We start from the raw sequence: 12258 nt of genomic DNA on the forward strand, positions 1-12258 counted from the left end.
GAGCGAGCAGGTAGTGGCTTTTGCCTGAGATGGCGGTTTAGATTGGGTATATTTGGATTATTCGTCCGGTTGACATATATGGCTATAATAGCGGTTGTTGCATGCATACTTACAGTCCTTTCTTTACGTTTGTCTTGTTACTGTAATTTTGACATCTATGTATGCATTCTGTTCTGTTTTACAGTAGCGGTAGTTATATGTTCTATTACTGTTCTCCCTCATTCTGGTATTATTACTACTATATTTGTGATATCTGCTCATGACTTTGATTATCTCTTCCTGTATCGGTGAGTACTCCTTGCCTTCGTCGGTTTGCGGTACCCACTGGGAGTGGAGACATGTGTACATGTTCTCACCCCCCATCATTTTTCAGGTAATGCGGGCGGTGAGGGTTGAGACGAGGCGTGTGTAATATACCTAAACTTCGGTAGGTTATACCGAACTTCAGCCAAATTGGCCGAAATAGTAAGGTCTGTTAATTGTTTCGAATGCTTTGAAATACCTTGAATAAGGTGTTTCGACCTTGGAGAGCAAGCTGAGAAATTTTCAAGCTGTTTCGTGCGGGAAATGCTCTGGGGGTCCGGACCCTGAATGCAAGGTCCGGACCCCGTACCTGCAGATTGGGTGGGTTGGTCCAAAATGTAATTTGGTAAGGGGCCTAGGTGTAATTGTCATGTGAGGGACCATAAATGAGGGTTTTGATGCCCTAAACCTCATTCCTTCTCTTGAGAACAAAGAGAAGAAAAGCTCTTTCTCTCTCTAGAATCTTCTCACACTTTTCTCTCTCTCTTTCTCTCTTCCCTCGCTAGGGTTTGCTCCGCAAGAAGGGTTTGGTGGAGAAGAAGCTTGCTTAGGAGTGAAGCTAACTCTTGTGCAAGAAATTGAGGAGAAAAGCTAGAACTTGAGGTGAGTTCTTGTGGTTATAAGCTAGGGTTTTGGTTAATCTTTTCTAGTTATGGTATCTAGAAGTTACTATGGTGGCTTTACTCATGAATCACCATGTATTAGTGGGTATTTGGCAATAATAGAAACCTTAGGGTCAAATTTAGGGTTTTGATAAATATGAGATCTAACTAGGGTTTGATCACTTGTAGCCCTAATTGGTGAATAAACCGACGCGTTGGGAGACTCGGATCGGGATTCCGATAAGTCTACGTCGAGAAATCGAGGAAAACCCCAATTTCGACTTCGTTTGCCATGGGTCGGGGGAAAGCGGCGACTATAAATTGTGGAACTCGGATTCTAGCACCCTAGCGACCCTACAAGGTAGGTGGTGCTATTCAAAATAGTTGGATATTTCTTTATGTCTAATGTCACCTATTGAGCATGTATGTGTATATATAGGATTCATGCATTGTAGGGTTAAATGGTAAAATGTGAATATTTCTTGCATGCTTTTAGTATAAAGATGCATATGAGTTGGTATTGAGACATTGGACAATTGTGAACCCTATAGATGTATGAATTGAGACATGAACTAGCCGAGATAGAGAACATGGTGACATTGTGACGAAGAATTGAAATAGCACCTTACGGCATTGAATGCTAGAGAATGGAACACTTTATGTGTTGTGGCATTAGTGGACATGACATCCTCATAGTTGTGGATTGGATCATACTCACCTGTAAGTCTTGTGCTTGAGGGCGGTCGCTCCCTTCTCGAACGATGAACTCCGGAGTAATCATCATTGGGTCGTAGCGAGTATCTCCCCAGAAGACGGTCCCGTCGGGTTGTAGCGAGTATCTCCCCGATAGTAGGGATTTGAGTTGGTGAGTTTTGGGGCGAAACCTACGAGTTAGCCGAGAGGATTGGGTATTGAGAATGGCAATTGGCATGCATCATGAGCATCATGTATTTGTTAGCATTCATGTTCAGGAATAGTAGTTGTATTTGTTTAGAAATGACTATCTATTTATCTATCTATCTGTTCTTCTACTTATGTCCGGTTAGATCTAGTGGGAAAGTCGGCGGGGTAGGCGGCCGAACCCACTGGGAACTTTCTTGTAGTTCTCATCCCACCATTTTTCAGATTCGGGCCCGAGCGAGGCGGTTGAGGATCGCGGAAAGGGCATAGCGCCCTAGATAGCAGACACCCGTGCATTAGTGGTACCCATGTTTATCTTTTGGATGTGATGAAAAGTGTAATGGGATGAAAATATATAAATGATGTATAAATGGCATGAGTTTTTGGGAAGGTGAATGTAAATGATAGTATGCTTTTATTTGGTTAAATGTAATCAATATACATGTATGAATGTGATAATAGTAGTAAAACTTTCACTTGTGATTGTTACTTGTCCTCGTGTAAGCCATGTATATCTACGTTTTTACTTGCGCAAATTGTATACATGTTGATACTTGTGTTGAGCCTTGGGCGGGCAGAGGAGTTGTTGTCCGTCCGGCGTCTGTTGACGTGCCCGGACCGACCAAATCGGCGGTCGCGGGACGTGGCAGCATGAGACACGTTAGTAGTGGACGATAGAGTTTCTGACAAGGAGGATTTGGTTTAAACTCCTAACTTTGCTTTCTCAAAATAAATGACTTAAACATTATGGTTCAGTTAGTTCTATTTTATTTGGATTCACGTGATTTTATGAAATGAATAAAGTACTTATGATTTTCTTATGAGATGAAAACAGTTTTCTACTCCTTGTGGTAGTGTGTTTTTAAAGGAAAATGTTTCGTGTGGGAAACGGTTTTAAAAAGGGTTTTTCGATTTTCATGATTCTTAGTATTTCAAAATAAGCTTCCTAGTGGGAAATGTTTTAAATAAATAGTGCGGATTTATGATAAACCGGTGATGGAATGAATGTGAATGGTATATGTGATGTGGTGATTGTATGCAGATGATTACACGATGTGGTTGTATCTTGTACTTGTGCGACGCCGTGCAAATACAGGAGAGACTCTGTCCGTGTGAACAGTGAATTTTCTGTATTTGTGGCGGATCTGACGTCCTCTGGGGTCAAGGCTTTCAAAAAAAAAATTTTGGACACTTCCATATCGATTTTAAATCCAAAAAGGACCCCGGGACGTGACACCCTCTCTTTCCCACCCCACCTACCTCACTTCTTTTGTTTTTTTTCTTTTTTTTTGTTTTCTTTTTTGCTTTCCCCATTGGCTAACACATACTTTCTATCCTTGCTTAGTTGTGTGCTGCCTACTGAGTGCGGTCGCTGTGTTGCTGCTTTTGTCACGTGTTTATCCCACTCGGGTAATTTGTCGTAAGGTGATGATGATCAATAATTCATGTTTGTCCCTTGAAAGGATCGATAAAAATATGAGTTAAGTCTTGAATAGAGGCGCTTCTCCTCTAAAGAGGTGCTTCTTTTCTATTCTAGCTATTTCTAAATTAATATTAAACTAGTTAAGGGATCCCGCGCGATGCGGTGGGAAGACAGTACAACAGTAAATTATTATAATAATTAATATTATTTTTTTATTATGCATTAATATTTTCAAATAATATTTATCTCAGTATTGAATAATTAAAAATTAAAAAATAAATTAAAGAATGAAATTAAAGTATTTTTTTTTTTAAAATATTTAAACCTAATAAGTAAAAAAATAAAGCAGTGTAAAATAAAACAAACAGCTCATTATAGTATTAAGAAATTAAGATAAATAATAATTTTCTATTATCATCAAGATAGAATTTACAAAAAAAAAAAAAAAAAACTAAGTGGAGTGAAAATACTATCTTTGATATTTTTGGCGGCAACGTCTTTATTGTGCCCTCATTAACTTTTATCGTTATACATACAGCTAATATATAACATTTGATTCAAGCAAAAGCAATGACTGCAAGTAATTTCTTATAGAGAAGAAGCAAACTAAAAATTCTTATCAAGACATTATACATAATATTAAAAGGCAAGGAGTGAAAGACAGAATCATCACAGTCTCATAAGTAATCAAAAGCTTACAATAGTAAATTAGTAAAGTGTAACATAGGTAAATCTATGTAATTACAAATATATAGATCTAGAGTCTTAAAAACTTCTTGTTTTGAAAAATACGGATTCAATACTCTTTCATGTTTTGATATCTTTCTATGCATTAAGAATAAACAAAATCATGCTATAACAGCTTGGTGAAGAGAATGTGAATAGTAGTGATGTACTATTAACAACATATAATAGGAAAAAGCGAAGAAAATCAATAAGAAGAAAAAACTAAAGGTAATTAAATGTCATACCTTATGATATTATATAAAATCAAGATAAAAAATAAACAGATCATTCATTCAGCATATAGAAACAAACTAAAGAGGAAAGAAGAATAAACAAAAATAGAATAAATAAATAGAAGTTCAAAGCCTACAAATAAATAGGTTTTCAGTGTTACATTTGGATAACCAACACAACAAAAAAAAAAAGTGACAATGAATGCTAATTAAAATATTATGTGATATTTGATCATATCCTTAATAGTTGAGATTACTTGTACGTTCTCATGTAACTTCTTAAGAACAAACTAACAAACAATTATATGATAAGCAAGAGTAGATAGACTTGTTTCCTACCCCCAAATCAATTTTTTTCATATAAAATAAAATCGCAAATTCGAAAGAAGAAACCAAAAAATATATAACATACTCCTAATCTTGAAAATTGAGCCAATTCTAGCCTAAATATCATTCTTTTTGAAAAGCTACCTTTTTGTTCGTTGTAAGAATTAGACTAACACATACAAAACCACAAAAGTTTATCATAATTCTGTTTAAGAAAATTACTTTTTTTTTTTCTATTCCAAAATCAATTGAAGCGCAAGAACTGAGAAAAAAATATTTAAAAAACTGACCTTATCAAGTGTGATGAGCTCTTTCTCCTTCGCATCAATAGTCATGCTGTATCCAATTCAGGAGGAGGGAGAGAGTTGAACGGGGGGTTGATGTAGAAAATCATCATTTCTTAGGAAATCAATGGATAAGAGTGCAGAATTCTTTATAATTAGAAAAAAAATAAAATTTAAAACCTTGCATTAATTAATTGATTTTACTTCTGTATTCCTTAAATACTGGCCGCTAGATTCACCAAGAAAACGCACTTCAATTTGACGACCCAAATCTAGCACTACCTAAGTAAATAATAATAAAAAGTTCTGATTAAACTTGCTTTGAAACTTAAAGAAAAGCTAAGCCAAATTTGAATATTATTTATGCTATTATGTTCGACTCGAAAAAACACAAAATTATATAAGTTGAAGCAGAACAAATCACATCCCTTTATTTCCCAAGAATTTCATGAAAGATCAAACAGTGAAAAGAGATCAAAATCATGTTAAATAAATAAAAATAAAAACTAATCAGCGAGCCTACAGATTTCGTAGGAAAGAAAAGATAATCATCTGAATCAAATGATAATCTACCAAATAAAAATCCTAAAAACGAATCAAGAACTTACGTACATGAGATGGATAAGGTGATGAATCACACCAGTTGATCACCCACATATTTCATCAAAAAGATTAAGGAGAAAACACATTAACAACAAATACAGAAGAAAATCGTGAAAAATAAAAAAAAGAAAAAGTAATCAGAGAAAAACATAATGATTTGATCTCGATATGATGAAAAACTAAAGTAAAGTCTAATTAAACGGATGGATATATGAATACATCACATGTAGTATTTGATCAAATATTAATTGTTGTTCATCTTTACATAGGCAAAAGCACATTATTGGCACATCACACAATTCATTACCAAATTAGCCCTAACTCTGCTAAATTGCCTCATACAACAAAACTAATTAATTAAAAAAAATGAAAAGTAACGATAAAAGAAATTTTCAATCTTGTTGTTGCTTTGCTGTGCCTTTTATCTGGAGCTCTCCGACGGCCTCGCGGACGGAGGGGTCGGTGACGACGGCTTGGTTCAGGGTTCTGGTGGATAAGTCGTGACAGAGCTGGGGCCAGTGGAGGCGGAGGAAGCGGAGGGCGCGGAGGAGGCCGGAGGCAAAGAGGGCGCCGATGTAGAGGACGTCGTCGGATAGGAGGAGGCCGCAGAGCATCTGCACGTACATGCTTTGGAAGGGGTTGGGGCAGAGAATGGCGGCGGTGGGGCTGGTGTAGACGTTGTAGGGGTCAAAGGGGCGCGCGTCGGCATAACAGAAGGGATTTTTCATGATTGATCATGATATGCAGTTAAATTCTTATATTCATGGTGGCAGATCAGAGTTCCACTGATACTAAAATAAACAACAAAGGCTTAAACAGCTTCAATCAGCATAACAGAGTTGCGTTTCTGATTTCTTGATCTATATCTTCCGTATAGGAACAAAACATCCTGTATCTGCTTGATGCATAATCTACGGACCTTTTTGTACATAAATTCGAATCTATACTAACGTGCATCGTTTTTTTTCTTCCATGAAATATCTAATAAAACCACAAAATGAATCATAGAAATATACATAATGTATTGAAGAAAACCTTATAAAAGGATCCGAATCCTTCCTGCGCGAGCATCGTCTTCGTCATGTGAAGCGCCGATCCCTGCCCCAGTTGGATCCTCACCTACAAAGAACGCCCCAAATTCATCAGATCTCGCATCAAAACCGCAAATAATGGAGAGAAAAACCAAGCGCGATCAACAATTAATCGGATCCATTTCCCACCAAACAAATCACAAAGAAAAAAAAGAAAAAAAATCCACTATTAAAAAGGGGAGAAAGAGATCTCGTCTTGATCATATCTATGGGCTGGATCACGCATGTGGCGAGCATCCCCGAGGCCCCGCCATTGACGAAGGGCTTCACGGTGCTCCAAACCCCCGCGTGGCTCTTCAGCTTCGCCTCCGTCGTCGCCATTGCGATCGATTAGAGCTTAAGCACTACAATTGCGACAAGGAGACGAAGACGAAGAGATAGATCTGGGAGGGAGGAGAGGGGAAGAGAGAGAATAAGGGGACGTTGGGTTGGGGGGTGGGGAAGTGGGGAGCGGCAGATGAGGGAATGCCAGGTTGGGCGGGAGGGGGAGCGAGAGTCGAGGGGACGTCGGGTTAGAGGGGGTGAGGGAGTCGAGGCGTCGTCGGGTGAAGATCAAGAGAGAAGAAAAAATTAAGAGTACATAAAAAAAATAAATAATAAATAAATTCTAAAAAAAATATAGCTTTGCCACGTCAGCTTCAAGTTATGAGGATTAATATAGAGTTTATAGATGTGTTGATGGCAAGTCACCTTAGATGGCCAGAGGCAACCGTTGCAGCCAACAATACTTAAATCAATTGATTTGCATCAAAAAGGAAAAGCGCCTCATGACAAAAGAATACTTTATGGTCTGAGCTTTTCTTTACTATTTTCATTCTTGCCATTTGATATGCTTTGTGTATTCGAACTTAGTATCGCTTATGAGTATCTTTTTTGTCTTTATTTTATTTTTAGCATTAATCATGCTATTCACAGTGAACTCCAAATATATAAATGTTTTTAACTTTACCTTGATTTCTAATCATGCACCTTAATTTTCAATTATCTTCTCAACAAAATTTTAACTTCACTTGATTTTTTCTTCTATTTTTTTCTCATGCATTTGTGATTTCTTTATTCTTCACCTACACAAGCGGCTCGCGGTAAAGCGTGGGTCCTATACTTATCTATAACTATATTGAAACCCCGTTCCTTCCTGTCCACGTGGCAGTATTAGCTTAAAACCTGACTTAATTAATGGATGGACCCTACCTGTCATCTTAAGATCCACCTATCTAAATAATTTTCTTTTTCTAATTAATGGGTGGACCCTACCTGTCATCTTAGATGTTTTCCTAATTTAATTTTTCCTGCTTCGTCTTCAACCTTCAACTCCATCGCGCTCTTCCCTCTAGATGCCGCTCCGAGTACTGTTCCCTCTCTGGACGAAATGTTGGGCAAGTTCGTGGTCGGTTCTTCCGTCGCACCCTTTCCCGTTAGCGAGGCCCTAGATGCCGCTCTGGCTCCCGTTCCCTCTCTGGACGCCGCTCCGGCTCCTGTTCCTCTCTGGACGAAACCCTAGATGCCGCTCCGACTCCCGTTCCCTCTCTGGACGAAATGTTAGGCAGAGCGCTTCGATCCCTCCTCCACAACCGCCGCTTCGATCCCTCCTCTGCCTCTTCAATCCTTCCTCCGCCTCTTCGATCTCTCTCTACGCTTCATCATCGAATCGCCTTTTTCGTCATTTCGTTTTTTTTCTCTCCGCCTTGCCCCCTCCTCTCTCTCTCCCCCTCTAATCCCGTTGCGAATCCTAGCGAAGATCGCGCCGCGGAGTGCCTTTTCGTCATACACCTGGCGGGCGATGCCGATTCCTGCATAACGGAGCTGGAGGTGAGCTGGGTGGGGCAAAAGATTGCGCCTTTCTCGCTATGTCGCTACTTGATCGTGTGCAGCGGTGAGCTCCTACTGGTTTGGTTCATTCCGTCAAAAATGATGCTGCATTTGGGGATCGAAGCCTTCCAGTTGGATCGGTCGGAGCCGTGGAGATGGGTGAAAATGGAAAGCTTAGGTGATCGGGCACTCTTTATTGGTGAAAATTATAGAACCCTAGGATTTTCATGTGATTCTCCGAAGAAATGGGGAGGAGAGAGCAATTGCATCTACTATGCGGGTTCAGGGAATCAGCCTTGGAGTGTGCTTCGATTGGGCGACGCCGCAATCGATCTGAGTGACCCAGAATTGAGGCTAATTAAGGATGGTTCTCCACTTTTGCGGACGCCAATGTGGTTTTACCCAAGTATGTTCTCTTCATCCTGAAGCAAATTTACTCTTTGTTAGGTAGATGCAGTTCATATGTTGTTTATTTTCACATATTTTTATTGCATTAGTTCGTCTAAATATTTTCCTACTGACTAATGAGAGATTATGCGATTGTAGTGGATATGTAGGCTTTTTCTGCTTAAAGACAATTGGAACAATTTAACAAGGTAGCCTCTTTTATGATATGTTTTATAATCAATACTCTTTTGTTAATAGATATATGGCCCAATTAGCTGTTTGTGCTTTCCTTCTTTACAGAACTGCTTGGATATGGATCGCAATTAGGACAAAAGTGTTTGCGCTTTCAGGTTTGTTGTTGCTTCATCTGCATTATTACTTTGTTTTGTTTAAAAAAAAATGATTGTATTGATGTGATCTCTGTTTCGTCGCAAAATCTGATGTTTTCGGTTCCACAGTTTGGGTTTGATCGAGACAAGGAGGCGGCTCCTCCCTTCGAACTAGAATCAATTTTCAACCCTCACAATTTACCCTTATATATCTTCACAATTCATCTTTTCTTTTTGCTCTTTCTTTTTTCCCCCTCTGCTCTTTTTATTTTTTTCTTCTATTGTTTTTATTATATTATTTTTTTTCTTGCTTAGTTTGCGGTGGTGCCCAACTCCTACTAGGAGCTCGACCGCGATCGCAAGAAAACGAAGAACATCAAGGAACTCTCCGGCACTGTCAAGGAGATCCTTGGCACCTGTGTCTCCGTCGGGTGCACCGTCGACTGCCCCGACACGTGAGATTGGTTGTTTCTTTATCCTTCTCTTTTAAAGAGTAGATTTTTATTCATCCTTTGATGATTTTGATTCATGTAGTAGTTTTCGAGAGTTCAATTTGCAATCTCTATGTGGTCGTACTGAGTAAGATGATGTTGAGCTATTTTTGGGTTAAATTAAATGATTGTTCTATTTCGCTCAATTAGTCATATTAGAGTAAAAGAAAATTAATTTGCGCTAAACAAAAAGGTTATTTTGTTTGCTCTTCATAATTGCTTTGTTTCAGGGTTGTCTCTTTCTTTAAAGAGTAGATTTTATTCACTCTTCAATTATTTTGGATCATGTAGTTGTGTTGACTTTAATTTGCAATTTCTATATGTCAGTACCGAGTAAGATGATGTTGAGCACTTTTGGGATTAAAGCATTTTCTGTTTTGGGAAAAAAAATTGGTAATTGTAATGGAAGAAATGGTAGTGCGTGTACAAAAGCATTGACATTCTACAATATTTTATCAGCTATACAAAAATGAATAGGGAGATTAATATTTGAAGCATCTTTTGTAAACAATACTAACATCGGAAATAATCCAGGAATATGCTTAACTGCTTCAGATCATATTGGGTCATTTTTTTGTTTCTGGTTTACTAGATATAGTTATAGATAGCTGCATAATATAATTTTTTATCTTTTTTTTTTTTAAACTTTCTTACCGATTGACTTGCAGAGAGATCTTTCTCTCACATGGTACAGGAGTATATAGAATATTCTCAAGTTCTTAAATAAAAATTATAGTAGATATAGGTGTATCCGAGTATAGGTGTATCTGGGTGTGGGTTTGCTGTCTATGTTACTGGCTACATTTAAAGAATGTGAACTATATGATGTGCTAATTTTCAATTATTTTAGTAGTCTTATCAAAATTTCACTAAGAAAATTAAGATGTGCCTATTTTTCCTTAGGTTGTGGAGAAGAACATCTTCATAGTATTGAACAATATCAGTGAATACTCGAGTTGCTTAAGACGCCGATCTTGAACTTGCTTTTGATACAGAAGATATCAAGAGCAAGGGAACTATGGCAAAAGAGGACGAACAACAACAGAAAAAGGAGGTGTGATTGTGTTCCTTGGCCTTCGTCAACTACGAAACTGGCAAGGTAATGGTGCAGAACCCTAAAGATTTTTTTGATCGAATGATAATTTATGTTGAATGCATTGAAGTTTGTTTATTTTTTCTTAATTTTTTTTTAAAGTCGCAATATTTTTCTTCATAAAAATAAAATAACTACTAATGTTGACCATGCCTTTGATTTGGTCTCCAAGCGATGTGAACTTTAACCTTAGCTTCAATTTTTATTATTCTTTCTCAATAGTTGGTTGTTTTATATAAATTAAATATCTTGATATTTTCTAATATTCATCTTTGAATTAGTAAATATGAACTTTTCAGGATTAAATGCCTTCAAAGAACTATGAGTAATTGCATAATTTCAAAAAAAGTTTGAGCTCGATGCTTAACTGAAAAAGGTTCGAAGTTAATGTAATTTTTCATCTTTGTTTTCTAAAGTTTGAGTGGCTACGTATACTCAAGGCAGAGTTCAAGGCTGCTAGCATAATTTTCTGATGCAAGAACAAAGAGCAGGTTCATTGACAGGATATTCAATTTCTCTTAGGACAAGACATTACAGAATAAGTTTAGTCAATTTTTGGTGATGTAAGCTTCATGTCTTTGTTGAGTGAAACTTGAGTCTCTCCCTCTTCATTATCCTGCAATAAGTATATGAAAATTAGTTATGGTAATATTTTTGTTAATTATTCATTTATTTACTTTTGTTTTACATGTGTATCTAAAGTCTCCTGAGTTATTGTTGAGCTTACACCAATTTTTTTTTTACTTTAAAAGGATATATCCAAAGAAGAAAAAAAATAGAATAGACATGTTGTCATGATTTGTTTTACAATAGAAGAATGGAAGCTTTTGGTTATAAAAATTGTTTTCCACTTTTGTTAGAAATTAATTGACTAGATTGGTGGATTATACTGTAGATCTATATAGTTTAAAAAATGGATTGCACCAACATGTTATGTCTTTTTGTTTCTTTGTTTTTTACTTTTTATATTGTTTTGGGATCAATTGGGTTTCTTTCTTAATTAACTAATGGATGAAAAGGGAGGGAGGAGAAAAGTTGTGTTCCATACATATAACTTCTCTTACAAATTTTAACCACTAATTTTGCATGGTTTTCTTTTAGAGTAAACTTTTAATTGCCCCGTTGTGGTGTAGTGCATTTTTATTTTACCATCCTGTGCTTCAAAAGGTTGCACTTTGCCCTCCTATGATTCAGTTTTTAGTTTACAAAAAAAATTTATTTCAAATAAGATGATAAAGTATAAATTTTTCAAAAGCTAAGGGGTGGCAAAAAATAAAAATGTCTTAAACCACATAGTAGTTAGGTGTGACTTTTAAACCACGGATGAGTGAAGAATAAGTGAAATTACGGAGGACGTCCAACTTTTTTAACTCCTAGGGGTCAAAGTGAAAATATGCTATTCCGTTAGTAAGGATAGAATTTTTTTATTTTATTATTATTTTTTTTTACAGTAGCTTAATAAGAGAGAAAAAAATAAAAATTATTATTTTACTTCAATAATAGCTACCCGCCGCAACGCGCGGGTATCTGCACTAGTATTAATATATATCATGTGCATGTAAGAATTTTTATTTTTTTCCAATTAATTTTAACAAGGTAAAGACATCTTCGCCTTTTCGGCAATTTGAAATAAGTTTTTCAATTTTAACTTTTTAGT

General features: G+C 36.8%; 1 protein-coding gene and 1 long non-coding RNA gene across 4 annotated transcripts; one reads left to right on the plus strand and one right to left on the minus strand.

Annotated features, from left to right (window-relative positions):
• On the minus strand, positions 5608-7044 carry LOC109723734 (mitochondrial dicarboxylate/tricarboxylate transporter DTC-like). Of its 2 annotated transcripts, XM_020252205.1 has the most exons (3): positions 6690-7044; positions 6437-6522; positions 5608-6192 (listed from the first exon to the last, which is right to left on the minus strand). In XM_020252205.1, exons 1-3 carry the CDS (start codon positions 6811-6813, stop codon positions 6163-6165), a joined length of 240 nt encoding a protein of 79 aa, XP_020107794.1. In that variant the 5' UTR covers positions 6814-7044; the 3' UTR covers positions 5608-6162. The 2 variants fall into 2 exon arrangements, with proteins under 2 accessions (XP_020107794.1, XP_020107793.1); XM_020252204.1 differs by having other exon boundaries at positions 6437-7037.
• Positions 8740-11294, plus strand: LOC109723859. Of its 2 annotated transcripts, none has more exons than XR_002219752.1 (4): positions 8740-8897; positions 8989-9038; positions 9147-10607; positions 11018-11294. It is a non-coding gene; the product is annotated as an uncharacterized LOC109723859 (long non-coding RNA). The 2 variants fall into 2 exon arrangements; XR_002219753.1 differs by having other exon boundaries at positions 9333-10607.

The sequence above is a fragment of the Ananas comosus genome, linkage group 18, assembly GCF_001540865.1.
Source record: "Ananas comosus cultivar F153 linkage group 18, ASM154086v1, whole genome shotgun sequence".
NCBI lineage: Eukaryota > Viridiplantae > Streptophyta > Magnoliopsida > Poales > Bromeliaceae > Ananas > Ananas comosus.

Excerpts from the sequence above, each read along its gene's own strand:
- LOC109723734 (XM_020252204.1), bottom strand. The coding sequence starts at position 6,129 with ATGAAAAATCCCTTCTGTTATGCCGACGCGCGCCCCTTTGACCCCTAC.